We start from the raw sequence: 25,051 nt of genomic DNA on the forward strand, positions 1-25,051 counted from the left end.
GATTCATGTGTCCGGCCACCACCGTGCTGGCGTTATTTTGCCTTTTTCACAAAAGCGTGACGTCATTGCCCACGTTCAGCTCCTGGTCAGCAGGAACCCCTTTGCTGGAGGCTTTCCCCAGAGCGCTCTCTAGCAGTGCTGAGCACATCATGCGTTCATGCAGCCCACGGTTCTGGCTGAAGCGTGGGACTCTCTGCACATGGTCCTGGTTGAATCGGACCCTTTGTTTTTTTCAGGCTATTTCTCTGATTGTCGAGATCATTTTGAATTCTGTCCTTGCCTGCAGGATACGTGCAATCCCTTGTAGCTTTTCACTACATCAATAAGTTTACTGTTTATTATTTGGTGGCTGCGAGGCCTGGCCCACGCTCAGTTTTATACCCTGTGTACGCATCAGGTGGGCCATGACTTCATTTTTTCTTTTTTAACAAATGCAAATAAACTGGTAAATACCAATTACGACCATCGTTATAATGGTATAAAGGTACTTTATCCTGGCATAGCTTCTTTCCTGTGCTGTACAATAGTAACTGTGCCAAGTCAAGCCTTTAAAATTTGGCGTTGTGCTGCTTTATGCATGCATGTGTGGTTGAAGAGCTGGGAATTCTGTGTGTAGACAGACTTTCATTGATACTACAACACATGTGGAATAAATAATAGTATTCTTCCCCTTGGCAGCTCTTAGATGGGTGTATTTTAAGAGCCTGCCACCCTGCCATTGCTATGATTATTATTTGTTCCTCTAACAGAAACAGTGCAACATAATCCATTGCCATAGTTTAACCTTCTTTATCACAAACCCCGTGAAGCAGTCTGTAATCCCAGAGGAGGAAAGTGATATTGTTTAAGCTTTGTTGCTGTTCCAATTAAATCCTTGCTTTTGTGCAAAATACCTTGCTGTAAAAAGGACAGTGCTGAAGTGGTCCATTTGTGGAGGCTTCTCTATTTTATTCTCAGTGCTCCATCATCGTCATCTTTCCCGATAATTAGACAACCAAACAGGACAAGCTGTGTCACCCTGCAGATGCATTGTAAAGCTAAGTGCATTCAATGACCCAAAGCATGGCATTATCTCTCATAATGCATACCTCAGAGTATCTCATTGTGCTTATAACGGTTTCAGTATTTTTAATTGCCATTTGTATATCCAGCCCTTAGAAAACTGTGCACATCAGGCTTTAATGGTTTGTAATTACATGACTTGGAGTTTTAGATCAGGTTTCCCTGTATCTACAATAGTCTTATAACAGCTTTTCATTTCTTCTTCTGAACGGGAGCTCTTGTACTCCTTGAAGAGCACGAATGTAGCTCCTTGACTGCAGCTTTTATATTTTTTTTTTTTTTCCTGGCTACAGATAAATTAATTTCTCATTTGTGGTAGATAATATTTTTATAGTAAAAATGAAGTTGAAATGACATATATACATCAACATGTAAAAAGGGAAGGTTAAAAATCATATTTGAATTGGCAGTTGTTAAAATGCAATTATACCTCCCCAAGGTAGCATGGCAGAAAAAAATATTTTAAAAGTTCTCTCTGAAAGTTTAAAAATTCAATTAATGTCATGGAAGTATAAGCCTAGAGACTTGACTTCAGAGGAGTAGTTGCTACCCAAGTTCTTGAGCTTTTATAAAGTAACCTTAAGCCCTATTAGCTGGGCATTGCAGGATCATCTGTTGGGTTTTTTTCTTAAGACAAAAGTGTAAGGTAATAGTCCCTTTATGCCTTTTTTAACCCATCCGTCAATGCTTCTGAAGGGCTCCTGCTAATAATTAACAAACGGTTTTCAAGATTTTTCAAGATGTTTCTCTGAAGAATCAGAGAGAGAATTGCAGTTGAGAACTGGGGAATAGGGCATTCATCTAAGATGCAAAAAAATTACAATCCAAATCCCACCATCAGTACCTGTGAGACTGGAAGCAGTACCTGAGCTCCCTGCCTGCGATGGGAACTGGTCACTGGCTGGCACCCCTCCCTGCCGGTCACCTGCTGTCCCTCTGCCTCAGTTTCCCTGCTTGTACAGTAAAAGTAGTTGTGATTAGGGGGAAGCTGCTGCTAAAAATATACAAGCCTGAGTTGTGCTGTTATCTTGGAGGTGATTGCCTGTAGTGGGACTCAGTTACCTTGGTTTTGTGTTTTAGTGCAGAGCTGCCAAACTCAGGATTAGAGCTGTGTGGTCCGTCCTCTCTCCCTCCCGCTACCCATGCACTGCTCCCAGTGATAACATTCCTACACATAACTCCATTAGCTCAACGCACCACCCACTCCAAGGGGACTTACTTTTGAAATGAAATGTGTAAAAATTTACTCTCTCCTGCCCTGGGGGTCAGAAAAGTTTTACAGATTTAAGCCTAATAACTCGGATTGTCAAGCCCAGCAGACTGGGCGAGCTGGACAGCAACAGCAAAAGGGGGTTCAGATTACTGGTTCGAAAGGAAATTAAATAATGGTAGTGAGTGCCTCTTGGTTCAGTGGAGGATGCTTCACTGCTCTGTTACACCGTCCTTTGATTATTTTCATCAGTACTATCAACTGAGTCTGCAATGATAATTTTTCCCCGTTGCAAGTTTCAGGACCCTCACACACTTCTCCGTAGCTTTTAGAGCAGATGCACTTAATGAAAAGGGTGTAGCTTTCAAAGTGACCTGTCATTAAGCTATGAGTGTAATTCAAGTCCCTTTTTAAAGTCTTGGGCCAGATTCTGTACTCCCAAAATCCATACTATCAATATATGTAATTGATGTTGATGTAAACAATATCAGGACTGAATCCTTCTCTGCTCTGTCTTGCTCAGTCTTTCCAGCAGCAACATAACTAATTCTAGTTCTTGACCTGAATGATAACAAGCTATTAGTAAATGCTATACTGACCTTGATAGCTATGAAAAACATTAGCTCAAAATAGTTTCACCTTAGTTTGCTAGAAATTTCTTTCTAAGAAATACTAAGATACAAAGTAACAGAAAAGTTTTCCAATTACAGTTCTTTCTTACAAGTTAATACATTTTATTAAAAATAGCTCAGATCTGAATCCAACAGAGGAAACTTATTCCCAGAGGAGTATATGCTAACTGTGCCTAAATACATTTATTCTGTGTTATTTTTTTCTCACCCTGTAGTTAGGTATCAGAGGGAACAGCGGTTGGTAGTGAGGTCAGGGCGCTTGGAGCTGGTAGTCCTGAGATTGCTCCACTCTGCTACTGACCTGCTCCTGGGCAAGCCAGCTCATGGGTTTGGGTGTCCATCCTGTAAAGGTGTGACAAACTGCAGTGACCTTCCTGCAGAAGCACTGCAAGACCTGTCTATGAAGCTTAGCCTGGCAGCTAAACTTTGTAAGGTATTCAGAGATAAGGTAGCGTTGCCCTGTCCTGGAGAAGGCTCTCGGGGTGGAATGACCTGGAAGCACTTTTTGACGCGATACTGCGAAACAAAACGGTGCCAGCGGTGAGGAGGGTTTGGCGTGGCTGTGTCATACACAAAATCCTTCCAGACCAGGGGTCTAAGGGCAAATGTTTCCTTGCCCATGACAGACATCCACAGGTTGCTAGAAAGCCTTCTCCCTTGTTGGGCAGGATAAGCACTGTGCTGAGATAAGACAGTTGGCAGTGATTTCAGCGGGCAGCCTGACTTCCCATGTGGTTTATCAGTCTTGGCATCAACATTTTACTTCCTGCCATTTTACTTTCTTATCAGCCACCCGGATTTCACCACATTGTTTTTCTAATTGACATCCTTTCTCTCCCCTGCCATGATGGCTGCCATCAGCTGGAGGCGTTCTACTCCATATTCACCACCGAACAGCAAGACCACGTCAAGTCTGTGGAGTACCTGAGGAATAACTTCCGACCACAGCAAAGCCTGAACAACAGGAAGGTGTCTAAGTCTGCTGTGAAGGATGCCTGGAGCCAAGACATGACAGACATCTTGGAAAATCCATTTGGCACAGAAGCTTCCAAAGGTAGTAGATTACACTTATTAATTTTGCGCTTGACTAATAGGAGAATTTTTTTTGTCTACTTTGTCATCAAATGGTGTCGAGGATAGCTGTGAGCTACCAAAGAAATAATAGACTGTACGCAGGCATTCCTTGTTGGTATGTGTCAATAGATTAACTAATCCTGTGTGTGTCTGCAATTACCTGTGAAACTCGCTGTCACAAGGTGCCACGGCAATAAAGCCCCAGAATATGCGAGTCTCAAACTGGCGATGTCCCTGTTTCTGCCGACTGGCTGTAGGGCCTTAGAGATGCCTGACAAAAGGGAAATGTGAAGGGACAAGGTCAGAGGTAAAATTTTGTCCCCATTAGCACTGGCTCATTGGGTGTTTGAATGGGAATAGAGTATCCAGATGTGGTTATGGGTTTCATTTTTGCAGTAACAAGACTTTTGAAGAGCCATCAACCTTTTAATCCAACGTTTGTATCAATCTGTTGGTAATGGTGACAGGGGGAAAAACCTCTTCCTTATAGGCAGGTGATTTTCTAATGTCTTGGTGAAGTGTTTCATGTGCCTTTTTGTAAAGCAGCTGGCGCTTGCTTCTGTCAGACACTGGATAATGAGCTGGATGGAGGGGGGTGGGAGGGAGGTTGCAGTTGTTGTGTTGGCAGAGACAGCCCTGGCTAGAGGAGCACATCAAAAATTCTGAGAGAAATGTGTACTGGATAAAATAAGACTAGAAATAAATATCATTTACTACCTTTATTTGCCTTTATTTTATTGAGTGGTGTTATTTATAGGTAGGAGGAATGACATGTACTTCCCAGTCTTCAGTCTCAAGAAGTGCTTGGTGCTTAACCAGTTCTGGATAGAGGTAAAGAAGAGGGGGGCAGTTTGCCAGGAGGAAACAGCTAAGCAGATTTACAAGCTTCCCTTTCATACCTGGCATTTTCACCTGGCCAGGCACAGAAAGCGTAGTTTTTAGAGGACGTGAATCATGAAAACAGCTGCGTTCAGCAACCTCACCCTCCCGAGAGAGTGCTGGAAGAGTGTATTTCTCAGGGCTCATTATTCTGTGAGTGTGCTTATTTATATATATAATATACACGTACACAAACCTCATGTACATTAAAGGTAGCCTTGGGACGGAGAATTTACATCAGAAGTGAGAAGGAGATCTTGGGAATGAAGAAAACCTGCTACGCTCTGATGCTCTGGCCTGCAGTTTTCAATCAGTATTTTAACAGCAACATGTGTCAATATTTATTTCTTCAGTTATATCCTGTGTACATATTACTTACCCAGAACAGTGATGAAAGTTAATAGGTTACATTATGTTAAAAGTGACAAAGCTGACTAGTTTTTATTTTGAGTGCAGCCAAGGTACCTCTGGTACATGTGGTATAGTATTCAGGAAGATTTTACTGCTTTGGCCACATGCCTGCATATTCCTTGCCTCACTTTTTAAGATTGTAAAAATGCTTTAGGTGATTTTTACCCCTACAATAAATAGCTGAAACCCACAATTTTGACAGAGCATTACAAACGCTAAGGTCTGTATTTAATGGGCTGATCTTGAAGTTGGAAGTGTTGATACCGAAGGAGCACTTGAATGACTGGAAAGATTCACATTGACTTTGATCTTTAAGAACTCTAAGGCCCAGATTCAACCAAGTGCACGTGGCTTAGTTAACATGATGTGAGCCAGTCTACAGGAGCAAGGGAGCTGCACAAACGTTAGTCCACATTTAGGTAGCTTGGTGCCTGGGTGCTTGACACCTTACATGCTTGGGGACTGGTTTCCTCAGCAGGTTCTCTCTGGGTCCTCTCCCATCATGTCCAGGTACCATAATGCTCTGTACTCGTGCCTGCCTGGGAATTTGAGTTTACGACATGCTCAAGAGAGACCTTCCGGTGGGGGGCATGCGTTCCCCCATTTCCCGTGTTCTGGCAACGTTCAGTGTGCCATCTAATGGCAGGGATGATGCCAGAGTTGGTGATTTTTTTTCCCTTGAGCTTTTGCTATAGGAGGCTAACGGCTGGGCAGCCAGTCTTTTTGTACCGGCTCTGTCAGCTTGTCACTTTTTGGGTTGTGTGCACACCAGGAGACGCTGAAAATAGGTGCATTTTTTTTCATGAACTTAAAAATAAATAGGTTGCTGCAGCGTTGCTAACACAAAATGGATTGTAGTGTATCCTCCAAAGGTTACAGGGATGAGTTATAGCTGTTCCGGAGATATAACAACGTGGATGTTTCTGGCCCCTTCTTTGACAAAGGTGAACAGTGATGATGTGCCTGGTCCACTGCACATTCTGAACTACTGACATATAAATAAAATGAGTTGAAGTCATAATACTTGAGTGAAAGCAAAACCTATTGTTTATTCAGCTAGTAAATACAGTACCTCTTTATATAGTGTCATTCATGCAAAAGTACTGAGAAGCCAAGTGCACAGAGCGCCTCTCAGCCAGACAGTCTAGCATACAAACATAAGGGTGTAGGGTTAGCATAACAAATTTATTTTATGCAGATTCTTCTGCACACCTCATGGTTGCATCTTGATGCTTTCCACGTTGCATTAAGCAATGTGACCAATGGCTGTCACATGTTGGCTCCTCTCTACCCTCCCCGTGCTTAGATATGTGTGTTGTAGAAAAAGGCAAGGTCACGAAAATGCGTCTTTTACTTGCTGCAAGGTGATACGGTTTGTGATGGTCTTCAGCTCTGGAGGGGAAGTTTGGATTTGTTTGTCGGTGTGAATTTTTGCAATTTGTTTCCTCTGTCACACTCTATTAAGTCTGTGGGCAGTATTGCTAATCTAGAAAACAGTACAACGTTCGTTATGTAAGCCTTTCTTATTTTGGAGGAAAATGTGCCCAGAACAATTTGCATAATGTTCAGAATAATTTTCAGAATTCCCCAGTGAATAGGGAATTTCAGATCAGCACAAAGCGATGCAGCTCTGCAGTTGTCCGTTGAGAAACGTGCTATCCTAAACAGTTTGGCACCAAACGGGAATGTCTTTTCTCCCACCTATCAAAGCTATCTCAGGTCACAGAACCGTGACCAGTAGCATAACCTGCAGATACACTGGAGGAAAACTATTTCTCACTTCATGCCAGTCCTCTGAGTATTTCCTTAGCAAAGCCCTCTAAGTGGTGGCATTTGATAAATAAAATGTCTTCTGGGAAAGGCTATTTTAGGTCAACCAAAACTGTCAGTGCATTTGGATCCAATTTGTTAGCCAATATGAATGTTACCAGCCTTTTGTTTTGCAGCTACTCTCCTCTCCCTCCTCTTTTTTAATTTCAAAGGGGCAATGAAGGGAGGGGCAGTGTTTTCAATCATCAGAATACAAGATGGTGAAAATATTTTAGCTAATTTGAAATAGTGTAAAGGGCTAATTTTTCACTTGAGAGTGAAAACTCCAGTTTTCCTTTTCTGTTAGTGTTTAGCAAGAAGAGTTTTCTTTGGTTCCATTATCTCATTCCTTCCTCTTGTTGGCAAAAGCTGATTTAAAACAGTTCTCTTGAGGACTTCTCGTATGCCTGGAATAAAAGCATACACATAAGACCTTTACTGAATCAGAGCCCATGAGCTGAGCTTAATTCTTAAGTTGACCCTGGAGCTGTTTCAAGAAACCGTATAGATCACCTTTAAATATCTTATTTCTGAAATATACCATTCAGGATAAATATTGTTCAGCTATTTAATTGTAGCAACTGGTGGACTGATAATAAACCATCATACAACAATATTTTTTAAGAATATGAAACTTTGAGATTCAAGATATACAGTGCATCATGCTGTTAAATCATGCAGATCATCAGACCTGTAAAATTTAACAAGAGGGCTCACCAGTGTTACAGTACCGATTTATATAAAGTTTTGCAAAGTTAGAGGTTCTCTGTACAGACCATTAAACCGGGAATGTATTTGTAAAATATTCATCAGATACTGTAAGTATCAGTGACAGTGGCAGTGTTTGATTTTTTTGCACATGACCATCTCTGTTAAAATTGCTTCCTTTCTTCTCTGGCCTGTCCTCTGTGGCTCAGGACTGTGTTGCTCTGTCACATCACATATTGTGCTCCTGCCTTTTTGTGGGCTGCTTTCAAGCAGCTGTGCTAGAGGGATTCCTAATTATTTATCAGTTTAATAGTGTACATCGCTCTTCAGGGACAAATGGACAGAATTCTTACATAAAAGTCCATCCAGTTCAAGGACCTAAGTCTGCATGTTCCTTACTACTTTCACATGTTGTCCCATCAAGCAGAGATGTATTTACAAAACATTACCTGCTTCAGTAAAAGTGTAGGCATTGAAGCTCAGGAGGAAAAGGTGTTTCATTTCCTTGTTTTAGGTTGTACCCCATGTGCAACAGTATTTGCCCATTTTATTTTGCTGCTGATTAGGACCATCAAATGTTTCTTTCTCTTTATGTTTTTTTAACGCTGAAAAAAAAAAACCCTTTAACCTTTCTGTCTCATTAAACGTGCTGCAAGCCTCACAACACTTAAACAAGCATCCCATGTGAGGGGCTCTTGACATCAGAGTTTTCTTTCACAGATGCCTGATTACTTCCCCAAAGGTGTCTGATTACTCTTTGCTGGAGTCTCAAATGATGCTGTTTCCCATCAGTGGGAATTCGCCTTAGAGTACCATCTTTAATTATGATCCTAGACAAAGTTAAATAATGAGCAGTCATAAATTCACTCTAGTAAAACTTACTTAGCTTTGGACTCTAAATTAACAGCTGGGACATTTCTCTAGTAGTGTACAGGCAATCATTTTCCTTACTGTTCTTTGTTAAGCGGTAGCGATACACAGTTTGGAAGTCCTTGTAACTTAATGCCACTAAAACGTGGATAAGAAGATATTTGGATTTTCCCTCCCGCATGCTTTGCACTGGAGGCATGGCTCCAGCTGTCGACCTGCAATCAAAGGTACAGCACTGCTCGAGCAAAGCAGTATAGTGCATATTCACTATTTCATGGCTCCTGACATCAGAAATGAAACTAAAGCCTCCTGCGAAGGTACTGCCTTTTCTGCATGGCTGGCATCCTTGCGTTGGGAGTACATCTCCACTGCAGCATCAAAGTCAGTTCTTCTGGAGATTCAGTGCAGTGACATCATCATTTTGATGCAGATAGTCCAGAGCATTGGCAGCAGTGTTTCTGAATGAGAACAAGTTATTTGTCTCATTTATAGCCTCCATTATTACTCCCAGTAATTTGTTTTTGCTTTCTAAATGCCCATGTTTTATGAGAACTCTCTCAAAACAACTTTGCAGTCTCTTCATGCCCTCAGGGTTCTCTCTGGGAGGCCAAAAAGGGTGTTAGGCAGAAAAGTTCTACTCTCACAAAATGTAGTTTATATATTTTAGTCAAACCTAAATGACCACAAAATACTGTATAGCAATAAATGTAATCTATCCAAAACAACGTTGTAAATGTAAATTTAAAATGATACATTATTGACATCTTAACTTGGAATTGCTAAAGCAAAATTATAACTATTTATTTTCTTTAAATATCTTAGGGAAAATGAAAATAAGCAAGAACGTTTTTTAGTTAATTTACAATATGTTTACCATTACAGTTGATTGCTCTTCTCCTTTGGAAGAATCTGTTTTACAGGTTGATTTCTTCATAGATGAACGACCCCTTCCCAGTTTCCTTGGGTAACTGGACTTTTCCTACTTTCCTTTTTGATTTCGTTATGAAGATTATCCTTTCCCGATTCCATTCCCCTTTAATCAGATCAGCACCCTACTACTGTGTGCTGGTGCAGATCAATCTATGTATCATTATTAGGATTTCTGCTGGCGCAGCAGACTGGCTCGGTGCAAAAGGTTGCACTTGAGGGTGGTAACACTGTGCTGCTAATTGCTTGCCCTGCATCTTCTTTGCACTGTAGACCTGCCCGGCTGCCACTATACCTCAGTGCTCCAAGTAAGTGTACTCACCTATTGCTGCGAATACCTGCTGTAATCACATTTTAGGCAGAAATTAGTGTGCTCCTTCTGCATATCTCATCCCTTCCACCTCATCCGTGTCTTGCTCTGCAATGCTGGGTCCTCATGTATGCAGCTGACTTGGAGCACGTCATGCAAAAGCAGGAAAGGACAGGCTCCTGCCTTCTGAAGAGTTTCAGATCAGTCAGGTAGAAGGCAAAGCGTTTCAGGAAAAAACCTGACCCATTTTGAGGGGGAATCAGGTACAAAAAGAAGTGGTACATATACCTGACATAGGTCTCATGCTTCCCCTTGCAGTGGCTCTGTTCTGCAGGCTTCTGTTTTCACCTGTAGTAACTTCCGTGTGGTTGTAATGTGAGCAGCGTGTGTCTCTGTGCCTGAATGTAGTGGACAGCTTACCAGTAGATTTATTAATAAAAAACAAGTAACTGCTTGCACTTGTTTAGAGATTATAAAGGGCCCAAACCAAAAGAGCAAGAGGAGTTCAGTGTGAAAGTTTAGGTATGGTTTGGGTTCACAGCTGCCACTAAAGCTGGAAGAGCTGAGTACTTGTAAGGGAACTTGATGATTTATTCCATTTACACCTGCAGGGAATTCCTTTCTGCACTGCCTACCTGCCGATCCAACTGTTTGGCCCACAGAAGTACTAATTTTAATTTCAGTCTTGACAGTACTTGGGGCCACGAGTGCCTGCAGCTCATCCCTTGTGTTGGAAAAAGCCTCCAGAAGCTATGAATGGGAAGCTGCTTTCCCGGTCTGATTTTGGGCAGCCCTCAGGCACGTATCGGGATGCTCTGCCTACCCTGTTGGCTTGTTCTTCCTATGCTCTCCGGTCCAAGCAGCCCTTGCCAGGACATTGGAAAGGGCGGCTTGGCTAACGTGGCAAATACACGTCCTTCTGGCAGGAAATCCTCCTTTCTCCCCGTGTTGACACAGCACGTGCCACTGAATGTGATCACACGTGTTGCATCAGACGCACTGTATAAATAAGGACACAGGTGTAGATTTTAAAGACAAATCACCCTCTGTGTGTGCGTGTGTGCAATATAAACACAAAACTTGTGGGGCAGATCCTTGTCAGACATCAGTTTAGCCCAGCATGGCATCTGACGGAGCAAGGTTGATCTGCACCCACTGAGAATTCAGGCCACAGCTGTAGAAATGGTATTTGTGAAATATATTAAATATTTGGGCTCAAACACAACGTAGTAAAACACAGTCCATGCCTTTCAGTAAAACAGGGTCTGTTGCTGTGATGCCATGGAAACTCAAATGCTACAAAGCAAGCCATACAGGAATGAATGCAAATGCTGGTTGTGCGTTCACCTCAGGAAATGGGCAGGCAGCAGAGGGGCGAAACCCAGCCTGCCTAGAGCCCCTCCGTCGGAAGCGCCCCGTGGGCCGGTTTGCTCATGAGGTTATTTCACAGGGCTCATAAAACAAGCGTGGGGTCTGTCCATGTCCCCCACACCTTAAGAAACAACCCTGTCTGTTTGAAGCATAGTGAAAGGTAAGAGCAGGGAAGATAAATAGTCTGTCTCCTAGATACATTCTGCCTGTGGATTGAAGTAGATCAACACAAATATTTGTGTGTATGGCGTGCTCTGGAGCCTGCAAACGCCTGCTGGCAAAGTGCAGGCAAAGGTAAAGGAAAAATGTGTGCTTCTCTTTAAAGTAATTATCCTTATATATTAATAATGTCATTTATAAGCACTCCGAGAAGTTAACAACGTACACTAAAGCAAAGCAAAAAAATTGCAAACATTTAGTAAAAGGAGAGGGGGGAAAATGTTGTAAGTATGCCTCTTTGCACTTTTCTATGTATTAAAGCCTGTGTTGTCTCTGCGTATGATCCTCGTAGTCTATTTGTTATCCTTTGGGAGCACAGCCCTTGCTGAACTCTGAGATTGAATCCGACAGCCCAAAGAATGCTGCTGTTTGTTATGGATCGGAGTGTCTTCCCAGGCATCTCCATTGGGTCACGCCAATGCAAGGTAGCTGAATCTGGCACTTGTATCACTTCCCTTACCATGACGCTGATGGCATGGCACTGAAAGCAAGTATGAGTTTTCTCATTGCAGTATAACCCATATTTCTGCATTTCAGGGTTTATTTGAGGTTTTGAGGGTCTAATAATGAGAATGAATATATATGTGTGTGTATATAGATACATATATACAGTTGAAGGTATTTTTCTTCCCTTCTCTATTGGTGGCATCACTTTTGTCTTGTCTGCAGTCAGGTTCCTGGGGGCTGCAGGGCTGAGTGAAGTCGGTGCAGTATTTTGCCAATAGCACAGGCATCGATGACAGTTTTCAGGCTTCTCTGAAATCAGCTGGGAAACTTGTGGCTGAGTTGGGCATTGTTACAGCAATGGCAGTAAGTGGTCCATCTGTCCTGGAGGACTGGCCCTTCCAACTCCTTCCCAGTGCTGGGGCAGAGGGGAAAGAAACACCCTCTCTCCCCCAAGAGCTTGGCCACCAACTTGTTTGCCCTTATGGGGAAGAAAGGCATGAACCCCCCGTATTGACCTCTCAGTTTCTCTCCTACTGAGCATGTGGGAAGAAATGCCCGATCTACCATCCTCTGTGCTCCTCCTTTGTAAGGGAGAAACACCGTTCCCTGCCACCCATCCCCGGCACACTCGGAGCAGGGAGAAAAAAGGAGAAGTGAAGCCCCTCTCACCTTACAGCCAGGAGCTGCCGCCCAGAGCAAGACCAGACCATTGTCCCTGTCTTTTAGCTACCTCTGAGCAGTCCTGATCCAGTAATGGTCTATGGGCACATCCTGATGCCGATGTTTCCTCCTTCCACGTATGAATTGCCTCAGAAGATCCCTGCCCATGTCACCATGAGGGACTTTACTGGCACGTTGCTTTTCTGTGCTGAAAATTGTCAGGGTTTCATCACACAACGTATATCCCACGGTACGGAGGAGAGGAACGGCAGTTTTGCATTGCTGAGACACGCAGCAGGAGGGAGAGAGTGGGATTTTCCAGAAGAGGGCATAGCACAGCTAGAAATAACTGCCTTTAAAGTGGTGACATTTTTATGCGTGGAAGAGCTAACTTAGAGCATTTTTAGAGGATTTTATAAATCCCTCTGAGACCAGTGCCACTGGATTCATCGTATGAGGCACCTGTTTTACAGGGAGAAGGTATACAAGTAATAACCAAATATATGGTTCTTATGCTCTCTCTAACTTTCCCTAAATAGCTCTTTTTACGACCACAGGTAGCATATGCAAAAAGCATGATGAAACCCAGAAAGTTTGGCTGGTTTTGCATTTCTGCCTTTGAAAGAGAAATGTAGGCTGCTCTTAAAAAAAAAAACAAACAAAACAACTGTAATATTCTCTTACATGCCCTTTCTGCATTCATGGGTGTATCTTAACATCAGTGGTGAATTTTTGCAAAACAATAAGCCCCCCTTTTTTGTCTTTCAGCTCTCTGAAATGGAGTTGCCAGGAGCTTTTGGATTAAGCTTTATCAGGCTTCAGTTAGGAAAGCCTCGTGGAGGTTACGTAGCCAAATACAACATACAAATCAAATTATGGGAGAGATGAATGCGGAGTTGTTAAATTAATTTTGTTTGTTCCAGCCCATTGGAATGTTTTTAACATGAAGAAAATAATTCTCTGCTGTATGGCTGGCCTGGCCAGCGCTTAGGACTGTATTAGCATGCTACATTTGTCTGCGAGTGGCAAACAGGTTTTCTCCAGGCTTGAGTGAGCCCTGGAAAACAAGGCTAGCCAAGATGCTGGCTTGCTCCCTGCCTTCCCGGGCAGGCTGATCTGCAGAGAAAAGACTGTGCCACGCTCCCAGACAGCCCCGCACATGGCCAACAGCTGGAAACGCCAGCTGAGGCTGCCCTGTGTCAGGTCAGAGGACTTCCTCCAGATGCACCCGCGCAACCCTCCCTCTTCTGCAGGACTTTTCCATAAGGCAGGAGCCAGCTTGTTTGCCAGGTTTCCAGTTCAGGTCATCCCTGACAGGAGGGTGGGGGTTGTTTTTTTTTCACTCCGAGATGTCCGAGGCATGCCACGCTCGGGGCATCGCTGCCTGCCACAAGGCATGCCCACAGTACTGCGAATGCTCTTGTCTGTTGAGTGCCTCCGAGATGTAGCCCTGTGGCCCTGGCGAGGCTTTTCTGCCTCCAGGAGTCCTGGCCTGGGCAGTCTGCTAGCCAGGACATAGTGGCTTTGGTGTCCTGCTAGACCTACACAGGGCCAGTTCAGGTATCTGCTCAGTATTGCATTACACTACAGAAAGACATCCTGAAAGCCCCCTCAATATTTTTATTATCCCTTAGGATCTGAATTTAAAAGCGAGCATTAGTAGTATTTTTTCTAAGTATAGCTGAGATGCTATTTCAATGTGAAATGATGCTGGTTGTTGGTTTCGGTTCTTTTTTTTTCTCAAGCAATCATGAATTCACAGGGTTTTTTTGCTTATTTAGCCTGGTTTTAAAAAAAAAAAAAAAAAAAAAAGAGCTTGTGTTTCTCTTTAGTGTGTTCTGATTAAGTTCAGAGGAAGACGCAAACTTCTCCCTCCCTGTCCCAATCTCTTTCTGCACTTCTATTTGTCCTTCAGCTGCACATTTTGCAAAATCAGTAGAGGTTCTTCGGCATCTAAAAAAAAAAAAGAAAGCGAGGAGCCTGCGATTCTTTTAATCTTCTTTCAAAAATCCAAGGCACACAGAGTATAGAAAGGAAAATTAGATCTCTGGAAAATGCCAGTTGTTTTATAGATGGTCAAATCATTACACTTTTTTCCTTGCCTTGCGGACATTTGCTACGTTATTATGTATCACTTTAATTAAATCATCAAATTGAATTATTGGATCAAATGTTTTTTTTATTCCATTGTGTCCTGAGCAGGTTTGGTTAAATTAATAAAAGCATATGTTTCATTTTTTAAAAAAGGTTTCTTTTTTGCCCATTCATAAGCTGTTAAAAAAAAAAAAAGTGGCTGAACGGAAAAGGTTGGTTATTACTTAATTACATCAGGTACTACTATGTGCCTTGGAGTAATTGGAACAAAGTCATACTAAGTCATGAAAATTTTGTAATATTTACTATGAAATAGCAGTATTGTAAATTCAGTCTCCTTTTAGCTGGCTGTGAATGAGGTTTGTCCTCGTCAAAACTTGTCTCAGTGAAGTCATTGGAGTCACTCAGCTGCTTAAAAGTGCTGATGACCTTCTTGGATCAGGGTGCAGGGTCAGGGAGGGTCTCCTAACTTGGAGCTTGTGAGTCTCCTATTTACCCTTGGGAAATACCCACTTCTTTCCTCTGATTGGCATGAGCTATTCTGAATGGCATCAAAGCTGGCTGCAAAGAGTAGCATGGAATAGAGGACGTGACAGTCCCCTCTCCCTAGGGTGGCTTGGGGTCCTTGCCTGAAAAACAGCTGGCTAGCCATGGTTCAGAGGGGTATTGAAATTAAGGTAGATCTCTCTGTCTCTCGTGAAGGTTACCTGGTTGAATTATTTCTAAAACAATTTGATGCATGATTACTTTAAATATATAAATCTCTGCATGTCCTCCTGGAGGAGGAGGACTGGATAAGACTTTTAGGTCTGGGTAGTCCTTCACCCTGGGCTCCTATCTCTGATAGGATTTGATTAGGTGGAGCAATATAGGCTGGCCTGGCATTTTGAAGCATAATTCTGCGATGACAAAGGACTTCAAAGGGGGCAGTTATGATTTATTGGTGCAGTTATCAATAAACAGTGATGTCAGTGAGAATTGATCTGACTATCTCAGCGGAAAGAGGTGAGCATGGAGAGGCATACCAAGGATTGTGAAGCTCTGTAAATAGTGACAACAGCAACTACTTTCAGCTGTGCCCTCTCAGCCAGGTCCTGACCACCTTTGTGCCGTGCTCTGTGGCACCCTGGCTCTGCGGGCTCCCTGCAGAGACCAGGGGGGAGCAGGAGGGAAGGGGTCTGCAGGCAGCAGATCAAGGTGTTGCTTCTCGCTTTGTGGCATTGCCAGCAGAACACCGTTTTGGTCCCTTCAACTCGATGTAAGTAGAAACTCATATTCGTTTCGTCAACAATTTGAGGTACTGCAGGGTTTGTTTGCTTTGCTGGATCATCCTTCTGGGTTGAGCAGAAGGACCTACTGCAAAACATCAAGATTGTCACCACTCATGGCAGGAGCAAACACCGAAGATTTTTCCTGCCCAAGTGTATTTCTGCAATATACGTTCTCTTGTTCAGGCTAGCTACAAAATGTGACTTATAACTGCACAAATGCATTTGACAGGTATTTTTCTATTGTACTGGTAATACTGGTGTTTACAGCATTTAATCATTTTTATTTAGAAGCTGTAGCTATGTCAGTAATGTAACAGCAGAGCTACATGACCAACCTGCAAGTCCAGGCATAGGAATAGACATTTCTCCCCTTCAGTGCTGCCAGGACTCTTTAGAAGTGAAATAATGGCCAAATATACACACAGTCACATACCTGCAGAGTGCAAACAAGCTGAATGTGTTGGCCTTAAATGGAAAAGTCGTACTGGGAGAAATAATTCTGCAAACAGTGTCAGCATGATGGGCTAGGTGACACTTTGACTTTTCCTGGCAGAAGAGACCAGCTCCTTTGCCACAGCACATGTCTTTAGGTATCATTGCAAGTGATTTTTCTTGGTTTAGAGTGTATATTGGGAAAGAGAATGTGAGAATATGTCCTGAATTGTGTATTTTAAACATAATTTTTAAAGCTTGGGAAAAAATCTAAACTTTATAGTTGGAAAGAGCATGATGTACTTTTTCGATAGCATATGAGTGCCATCTAGTGTTTTTCATTAGTACCCTGACCTTTACATTTCAATGGCTTGACAAGTGTTTTCTTAAGCGGCTGCGAGTGGGCTATGCACACCCCACTCCTCCTGAAGTGTACGGGCTGGGTTTGCGCCTGGGCTTGGTCTTCCCTGGAGAAGTTTGGGTTCTGGTGTCTGCAGTAAGCAGAAGCCGTGGTTTTGCCCGCTGGTTAGGCTGTTCCTATGCTGACGTCCCCACCAACTTCAGCTTGAGTGAGAAGTAACTTGTGCCTCCCCGCTGCAGGCAGGGTTAGGAAGGCACGGCTTTCAGAGGCTGGCTGGAGGGTTCCCCTGCCTGTGTGCCACTCTTCCCTGTGCTGGTGATACATTACTGACAAACAGTTGAGAATCTATAAGGAAAATGTATAGAAGGAGGAGTATAAAGTAACTTTTGCTCACGTGCAAAAATGTACTAGGTTAAGAGGAAAATACTTACTCACCCAATAGCGTCATGTTTTCAGAGGTTCCAACTGTTTCCAGGGTCTGCAGAGCACACTGTCATACGGCGGGAGGCTGTGGGCCAGGGGAGCTGGGGCTCATGTTGATTGGACTTCCTAATGTTCCAGTGCAGAGCTCTTAACTGACCAAGTTAAAGTGTACGTGCAAACGTCAGGACTGAAAATAAGTCGAGAACTAAGCAACCTGCCTGCAGAGAATGGATTCTCTTGCTCCCTTTACTCTGGAGAGCAGAAAGCAGCTGCAGGTGGTATTAAATCCCATTGGTCTCAGTGGGTTGCAGTCTAAACTATTACTGTAGGCAAAGGCATTAAAGAAAAAAACTGGCTCTTAGAGTGAGGCACAGTTATTTCTGTTTGTTTTCTCTTGGTTATTTAGGAGAGCTTCATATTTTTTCCTTCTGTTTTTTAGCTTGCAGCACTCCCCCGGTCAACATGAAAGTGCAGCCTGTGAACAGGACAGCATTACTTGTAACCTGGAACCAACCAGAAACCATCTACCACCCTCCGATCATGAACTACATGATCTCATATAGCTGGACTAAAAATGAAGACGAAAAGGAGAAGACTTTCACCAAGGACAGTGACAAGGACCTGGTAAAACTACAGCATCAACCCCAGACATATGTATCAAGCTATCCTTATATTGTTATTTTCTCAGTAGAAGGAAGCAGAGGAGGAAAGCAGTTGTTACCTTACAGACAGGCTAGTGTTTGACTCGCAATGAATTGCTGTTAAAATGTTCAGCATTAGTTGACCGTTGCCTAACAGACTACCCAAAACACTGGAGTGTGAATTTGTAGTTTATATGAGTGCATAAAGGACTAAATCTGCAGACGCTTTTTCAGATACTGTTGCTGAGAAGCAGCTGGCTCGGGAAATAGTTAGGCCCTGAATACCTTTTGGCTTGTGTTCAGCTCACAGATTTTCACATTAAAAGTCCGATCCCCCAAAATCTGTTCCTGGGCTCAGGCTTTTCACTGTGCGTAGCCCCTTGCAGTCTTTGGAGCAGTTTCTGGCGGTAAGTGCTGCCAGCGGTAGGAGTTGTGTGGTCAGGGCTACAAGATTATTGCGGAGTGGCCCTGTACAAGCACTGCCTACATCTGGCAGTGGGAGAGAAAGAGGGAAGAGCAAGGCAGTTCCAGCACAGATGGAAACACTGATCTATCTCCTCCACTTAGGATTTGGTCTGCTTGTCATTCCTGTCTAAGTGGAAGCAAGTACTGTACCGGTCTTTAACATTCTCTGCATATAAAATAACAGTGACATATTCAGGTTTGAAAGGCCTCCGTTTATTGTTAATCAAAGAAAACCTCTAGAATAATGAAATCAGTAATTGTATATGCACATGAAAAATGCAGCAGCACAGAGTGTTATTCCTAATGACTGTTATCGTATTTTTTTTTTCAAATACACAGTCCTCTGGGCCCATTCAATCAGTTATACAATAATACTTCTCTTATTCCTTTAGATGAAGATTCTTTTACTTCATTTCCATTTATATTTTCAATTTCCCCACTAGACATTGTTATCTGGGTCACATTAGGGAACGATGTGCCTCACAAAATCAGAAAGGAATCTATTGAAAGGCACCCAAGGTTACGATGTATTGTAACCTCTCTCTTGTCATAACTTCACACTCTTAAGGGAGATATTTTTTAATCAGGTATAAGGAGGAGAGCCTTAATCAGCAAAAATGAGGTGGGCACAGTGACAGCATCCTGTTTTATGTAAAAGAAATAATTAAAAGCGTAGGGGATGTGATGGAGTGATAGCTTGGAAATAAATTGCAATGAGACCCTGTGCTGTGCAGCAGAGCTTGGAGGTTAAGAAAGCAATGACAGCTTAGTCTATTTTAGGGGTAAAAGAAGGAGGAAACTCTTTTTCAGAGGAAAGTGCAATTTGCTTTCAGTGCTCTGGCAGAGGCAGCTGGGCTTTCCCGTCTTGAAACAGAGCTAGACAGTGTTTTGCTAAAGGGATCACTGGTATTTCAAGTGACCCACACAGCTACTGCTGCTGTCTGCTGCGAGACATGAACTGATGTGATCATGGACTAAGGCAACACAAAAGAGTAGCTGAGAGGCAGCAAGGCGGTGTCTCAGGTGTAAAAATACACAGGGACATCCCAGTCCAGGGTGCCGAGCCATCATATTACACAGGCGACCGGCATCAAATTGCCATAGCCAGTTTGTTGCAAAATAAATAGTCAGTTTGAACATACAGTGACTTTTCTGGGCTTATCCCAGGTTTGGGACTTGCATCTCCACCTATAAAAATCTCATTTTAATTCCTGTAAGGCCAAATGATTTGGGGTTTAGGTTTTTCTGAGGAGAGCAGAGACTTTCAGGCATGAAGACTGTCATGAGAGTAGATGTGGGACGCGTTCATTTCTTTCTTGTGGGCAGAGTCAGCCGAGTCTGAGTGCATCACTTTTATCCCAGGGAAGTCCTTTGACCTTGACCTTGCCCTCTTCCAGGGGACCGGTGAATATTTCTGTTTAGAAATAAGTTTGTCTTATAGGGCAGAAATGTCCTGTGTTAGCACAATGCTTTATATATTTCAAACTGATCGTGGTACTGTGGGGGTAAAAAACTGAATAATATCTATTTTTTTTAAACAGAAGGCCATCATTAGCCATGTCTCACCTGACATCCTTTATCTGTTCAGAGTTCAAGCAGTTTGCCGAAATGAAATGCGTAGTGACTTTAGCCAGACTATGCTCTTTCAAGGTAAAAAGACCACATACATATTTTTACCTTATGAGTCTTTGTGTGTTTAACATTTTCTTTGCAGAGTGCAATGTGGTGTGGAACGATTTTAGAAGATGTTTGAATGCATGGAGACAATGCTAATTTCAGATTGTGGCCAGTGACTTAAGAGACTCCTATTCCTAGTGATGGGGGTTTGCCTACACCTCTCTTCTGGCAGGGTTCGTCAGATTTTAGGAGAATTCAGAGCTTTTCTTGGTACTAGTTTTCTAAAACAAATTCATCAGAGACTTCTTATGCATCAGAGCATAAGCTATAGCACAGCTATAGCAGAATGTGAGTCTGATCGGTGTCTGTTTTGTGTAAAGAGGAAAGGAGATCAGTTCTACCTTGACAACCACATGTGGAGATGTTCAGGTTTTACCATGCGCACAACCTCAGTGATTTCCAAAGCATACATATTTAAATGAAAGCTAAAGAACTGGATGCTAAGCTGTCCTTTGTTACAGATTTTCTTTTAAGTTTATTGGAGAAATCTGGTAAAGCTGAGATTCAGTAGAAGAACTTGATGCTTTTTGAGTTTTTTAAGTGCTGAAGTTTTGCTCCTTCCTAGGAATTTATTACTATTTTTTATTAAGTAGGGCAAAATTCACCTCTGCTGAGAGCACTCCCTCCCACTCCAGTTTACAGGTATATAAACCTTGGAATGGGTAGTGGAAAAACAAAACAAGCAGAGAGTTAAAAATTTAAATCCTTAAGGGGAAGCAAAGAGTTAAGTCACTTGGGTCTGATGCTGTGTATGGAAGAAAATGAGAGGCATTTTTAAGTGTGATTTTTGGAAAATGTGGAGGTTTTAGTCCTACTCTGTTAGCACTTAGCATCTGAAGGATATCAAGCTGTGGACACAATTTAGTTCTGTTCTGATGTCATGCCACAGTGTTAGCAGCATTGCAGGGAGAGCAGGGATCGGACAAGAAATGTCCTATCCAAGCAATATCTTGTATGTAGCTCTCAGCCTAGTGATTTGGACTTCACTTTAAGTACCAGGCAGAAGTCAGAAACTTGTATATTACTGATTAAGGCCTCTTTCGGCAGATAATAGAATGGAAAAGTTATTTGAAATTTGACCATGCTACCTATTTAATTACAGTTAAGAGTAAATCATTGTTGACAGTTTTGCTGGATACCCTTTGGGTACTCTAGCCCAGTGTTCCAAACAGTGGAGGTGATCTCCAATGGGAGTAGATGTTGCGTTTCCTTCCACGTCTCCCCAAAAACAAAAAGGAGCTGTTCTAGCCTTTGGCTGTACCCAGGATCTAACCTAGAAGAAGAATCCACTTGAGCTTTCAAAACGTTCTTCGGAGGCAGATTATAGTTGTAGTTGAGATAAATAGCAATAAATAATAATATTATCATAAGGGCAGAAAAAAAAAATCTTATCAGCAGCTGCTCCTGCTTCCTGTGTAAGTCAGGACATTTCATCCAAGTTGGGTTTGAAGGAGAGCATGTGTTTTCTGGCAGTGCACTTAAACCGGCACTGCCAGGCCTGAGTAATTAAAGACAAACGAATCTGTCTTTACACACAATTACAAAGTAAGGTGAGTAATACCAAATGAGCTGAGTTGCTTTTACTCCAAACAGACCTGCATACATGTTTTGTAGTAGCAATGTTCAGCAATTGTTTAGCAATTTTAGCAACGCCTCCCTTCCCAGTCTGCTGACACGCTGTTGTTCTTTGTTTCTCAGCTAACACTACTCGAATTTTCGAGGGGACCAGAATTGTGAAAACAGGAGTGGTAAGTCGTGGCCATAAATCACTGCGGAGCGCGGATGGGCAGCGGTAATTTGGGGTGGCATTCCCACCAGGTGGCAGCACGATGTTGTAAATCTGCGGCAGGACCGGGCTTTCCTGGGGAGTGGTTGTTCAAACCCGCCACAAAAGGTTTTATACCTAAAATATTGGAAGGGTTTTGGTTTTCTAGCTTCATGCTCTGAGAGGCTTTGCCCACTGGAGAATCAAGTGTTAAAAAATCTTCCCAAATACGTATTCAACCCATTTAGAGAGGATTTGTAATCTTAATGATGACTGTGGAAATAAATTTAATTCCTTTTATTAACTGTATGACCAGAAGTATATGCAACAGGACAAAGGCTTCACGCACAGCATCTTTGCTCTTTCAGTGCTTTAAGGATACCTGCTATTGTGTGACTAAAACCTTAACAAGTTCTTTGTTTTAATTTTAATTCAGGTGAGACTGTAACGAGTCACTGAAGCTGACTTTTGTATTCCAGAATCAGAAATGTTGATATATTTACAGTAAAACTGGAATACACTGTTTCAGTTTTGAAAGCACCTTATTAGGTTATTTAACATAAACTATCCATAACCTAAATTTCTTGGCATTCAGTATACTGAATGCCAAGAAATTCAGTCAATGTTCAGTCATATTTATGGACTGAATTTATACTATTGAATTTACTCTAAGTACGTTGCTTCTGGTTTTATTCTGTTCCAGTTTGATATACTCCCTAGTAAGCAAATAACACATACAAAGCTTGAATTTGAATGATTAATGTTTGTTTAATGATGTATAGAGGTATTCCAGACATATAAAATCTGCTGTCAAATTTTAATACTCAGTCCAGCTTTGAAACACTACATGCCAGCAAAAAGCAAATCTCACAGTGCCTTAGGGATTCACACTGATAAGTATCCGAAAGTTTAGATGCTTATTTAAAGTTTTGGCTTGAAATCTCTAAAGCATAGGTTTTCTTCTGAGATCTCAGGTTCTCTGTGATTGCAACTGGTCAAAAATTACATGAGAAAGCAGCCTTTCTTGGTTTGCTGCAGCATTTCAACTACACGGCCTGTCTGAAACCAGGAATTGCAGAGAAATGCAGAAATACTGTTAAGTTATAAATTTCAGTTCCAAAAATAAACATTTTACAGTTCTGTTCAACGTTCAGTAGCACCTATTTTAACCCTTGTTTGTCCTTGTCTGATGCGTACCTTTCCAGCTAATGCTCCTCTTGCTGATGAATTCAGTAACGTGAGACATTTGTCAGTAAGTCAGAGAGGGAGCGTGGTCAGGTTGTCAGGCAGAACTGCTGACCCCGGCTCTTCCACAGAATTACTCTTTGTCCTTAGTCAACTCACTTCAGTGTCTTGTTCCTGTAACTCAGGAAAGGGAATGACTTGTCTAGTTCTTTAAGTATATAGCAAGGTTTTTTATTTCTGGTAGAGCATACACATGTGTTCACAGAGACCCACGTGCGAGCATGCATGCACTGGGTTGACATTAGACTCACAGTGGCAGGGTGCAGAGGATGCAAAGTCCATGGTTCATTCCCTGCTTCCTCTCAGCTCCCCGAGGGAAGGGGGCAGTGCCAGCCCTGGCTCTGGGTCGCTGGTGGTGACCAGGGAGAGCCCTGTGGATGGGTAAAGCTGAGTCTATACATGGGTGCCACAGCCTGGTGGTCCTGGTAGAGGTCGTGGTGACTTGCCAAAGGGCTCCTGATGCTCTCCAAGTCCTTCACGAGTGCCCAGCTGGCTGTGCTGCAGGTTTTTTCTAACGAGAGCAATGCCTCACTGCAGCACCAGTCCTTAGGAGAATAATGCTTATGGGTAAATTAAGGAAATAAAAATAGTACTGTCTGAGGCCCTCACAATGTGTGTGGGAAGAGCCAGAGTTCCCTGTCAGAGCAGACCCACCAGCCACGGATGCTCACGTTGGCAGCACAGCCCTTATTTTGGGACATCCCTTATATAATGCTGCATTTTTAAATTTCTGTATTCTGAGGATTAAAGCACTGTGAGTAATGCAGCTGAACTCACTGAACTCCTTTACATCCTCCTCACCCCTGAGAGGAAACGTTACTCCCAAGTCACCAGTGATGTGGGTGGAGAAGGTCCCTGTAAAATAAAGATAAGGATAAAGAGGTTTTTGATGATAATGATTGTTTGGAAGTGGTGAATGCAGGGAGGTTTCCTCCCTTTGTGGTTTGCCATGTAGCTCTGTGGCATGTCCCGTTCCTGGCTTGGCCCTGCATCCAGCTGGTGTAAGTCTCTCATTTTAAGAGAATAGCAACCAGAATGGCATGAAAGGGAGGGAAAAGCAAAAGAAAAATGACCCCAGGTAGCATGTTGGGGCCCCTGCTGATGCTCTTTGCTGTGTTTTCTTTCCCTCTGCTGCCGGTGACCTCCTCAAGCCCACAGCATCTCCTGCCTCCTCAGCCGACATGGCTCCCATCAGCTCTGGCTCCTCCACCTGGACCTCCTCGGGGCTCCCCTTCTCCTTCGTGTCCATGGCCACAGGGATGGGGCCTTCCTCCAGCGGCAGCCAGGCCACCGTGGCCTCAGTGGTGACCAGCACCTTGCTGGCAGGGCTGGGCTTCAGCGGTGGTGGCATCTCCTCCTTCCCTAGCAGTGTGTGGCCCACCCGGCTCCCCGTGGCGGCTGCTCCCAGCAAGCAGGCGGGACGGCCAGTGGTGGCTACCACTGAGGCCGCCGCTGCCGCCTCCCCGGGGCCAGAGCGGGACTCGGCGCTGACGAAGGACAGTGAGGGAGCCGAGGAGGGGGAGAAGGATGAAAAGAGTGAAAGCGAAGATGGGGAGCGGGAGCATGAGGAAGAGGAAGAAAAGGATGCTGAGGAGAAAGGAGAAAAGGAGAAAAACAGGGCGACGGCAGCCATGGAGGCACGCAATAGCACGGAGCCCAACGTGGCCACGGCTTCCCCCAACCGGACTGCCGAGGAGGAAGGAAATAAAACCATATCGGGTGAAGAACCAAACCAAAACGTTGCCCCCACAGCTGGAGGTCCTGCAGAGGAGAGCTTTGCTGAAGCAGACACTCAGCCCCAGCCGCTCCCTTCCACCCAAGTGCCGCCAGCGTTCACCAACGAACTTTACCTGGGGAAGATCCCAAGACGACCAGAGACAACACGAAAACCTTCTCCAAAGGAGGACAGGTTTCCTGAGGAATACCCCTCAGATAACAAATTCATCACCATTAACCCAGGTGAGTGACCTCTGGGGAAACTCTTTTTACCAGCATAAGACTGTTGGAAAACGACACAATCCAAATTCCTTACTGATTTCCAGTAGATACAACATTTTTGTGGTGCCTGGCTTCATCCGATGGGCAGGT

General features: G+C 43.3%; 1 protein-coding gene across 2 annotated transcripts in view; it reads left to right on the forward strand.

Annotated features, from left to right (window-relative positions):
• The window catches only part of PTPRG (protein tyrosine phosphatase receptor type G), a 425,362-nt gene that overhangs the window by 317,280 nt on the left and 83,031 nt on the right, over positions 1-25,051 (forward strand). For both annotated transcript variants that reach the window (XM_076346545.1, XM_076346546.1), the window contains 5 exons: positions 3,766-3,958; positions 17,610-17,794; positions 19,818-19,926; positions 21,652-21,701; positions 24,115-24,922. In XM_076346545.1, coding sequence (XP_076202660.1) covers positions 3,766-3,958; positions 17,610-17,794; positions 19,818-19,926; positions 21,652-21,701; positions 24,115-24,922 — 1,345 coding nt within the window. The remainder of the gene's footprint in view (positions 1-3,765; positions 3,959-17,609; positions 17,795-19,817; positions 19,927-21,651; positions 21,702-24,114; positions 24,923-25,051) is intronic.

This window comes from Aptenodytes patagonicus, chromosome 8, assembly GCF_965638725.1.
Source record: "Aptenodytes patagonicus chromosome 8, bAptPat1.pri.cur, whole genome shotgun sequence".
Lineage (NCBI taxonomy): Eukaryota > Metazoa > Chordata > Aves > Sphenisciformes > Spheniscidae > Aptenodytes > Aptenodytes patagonicus.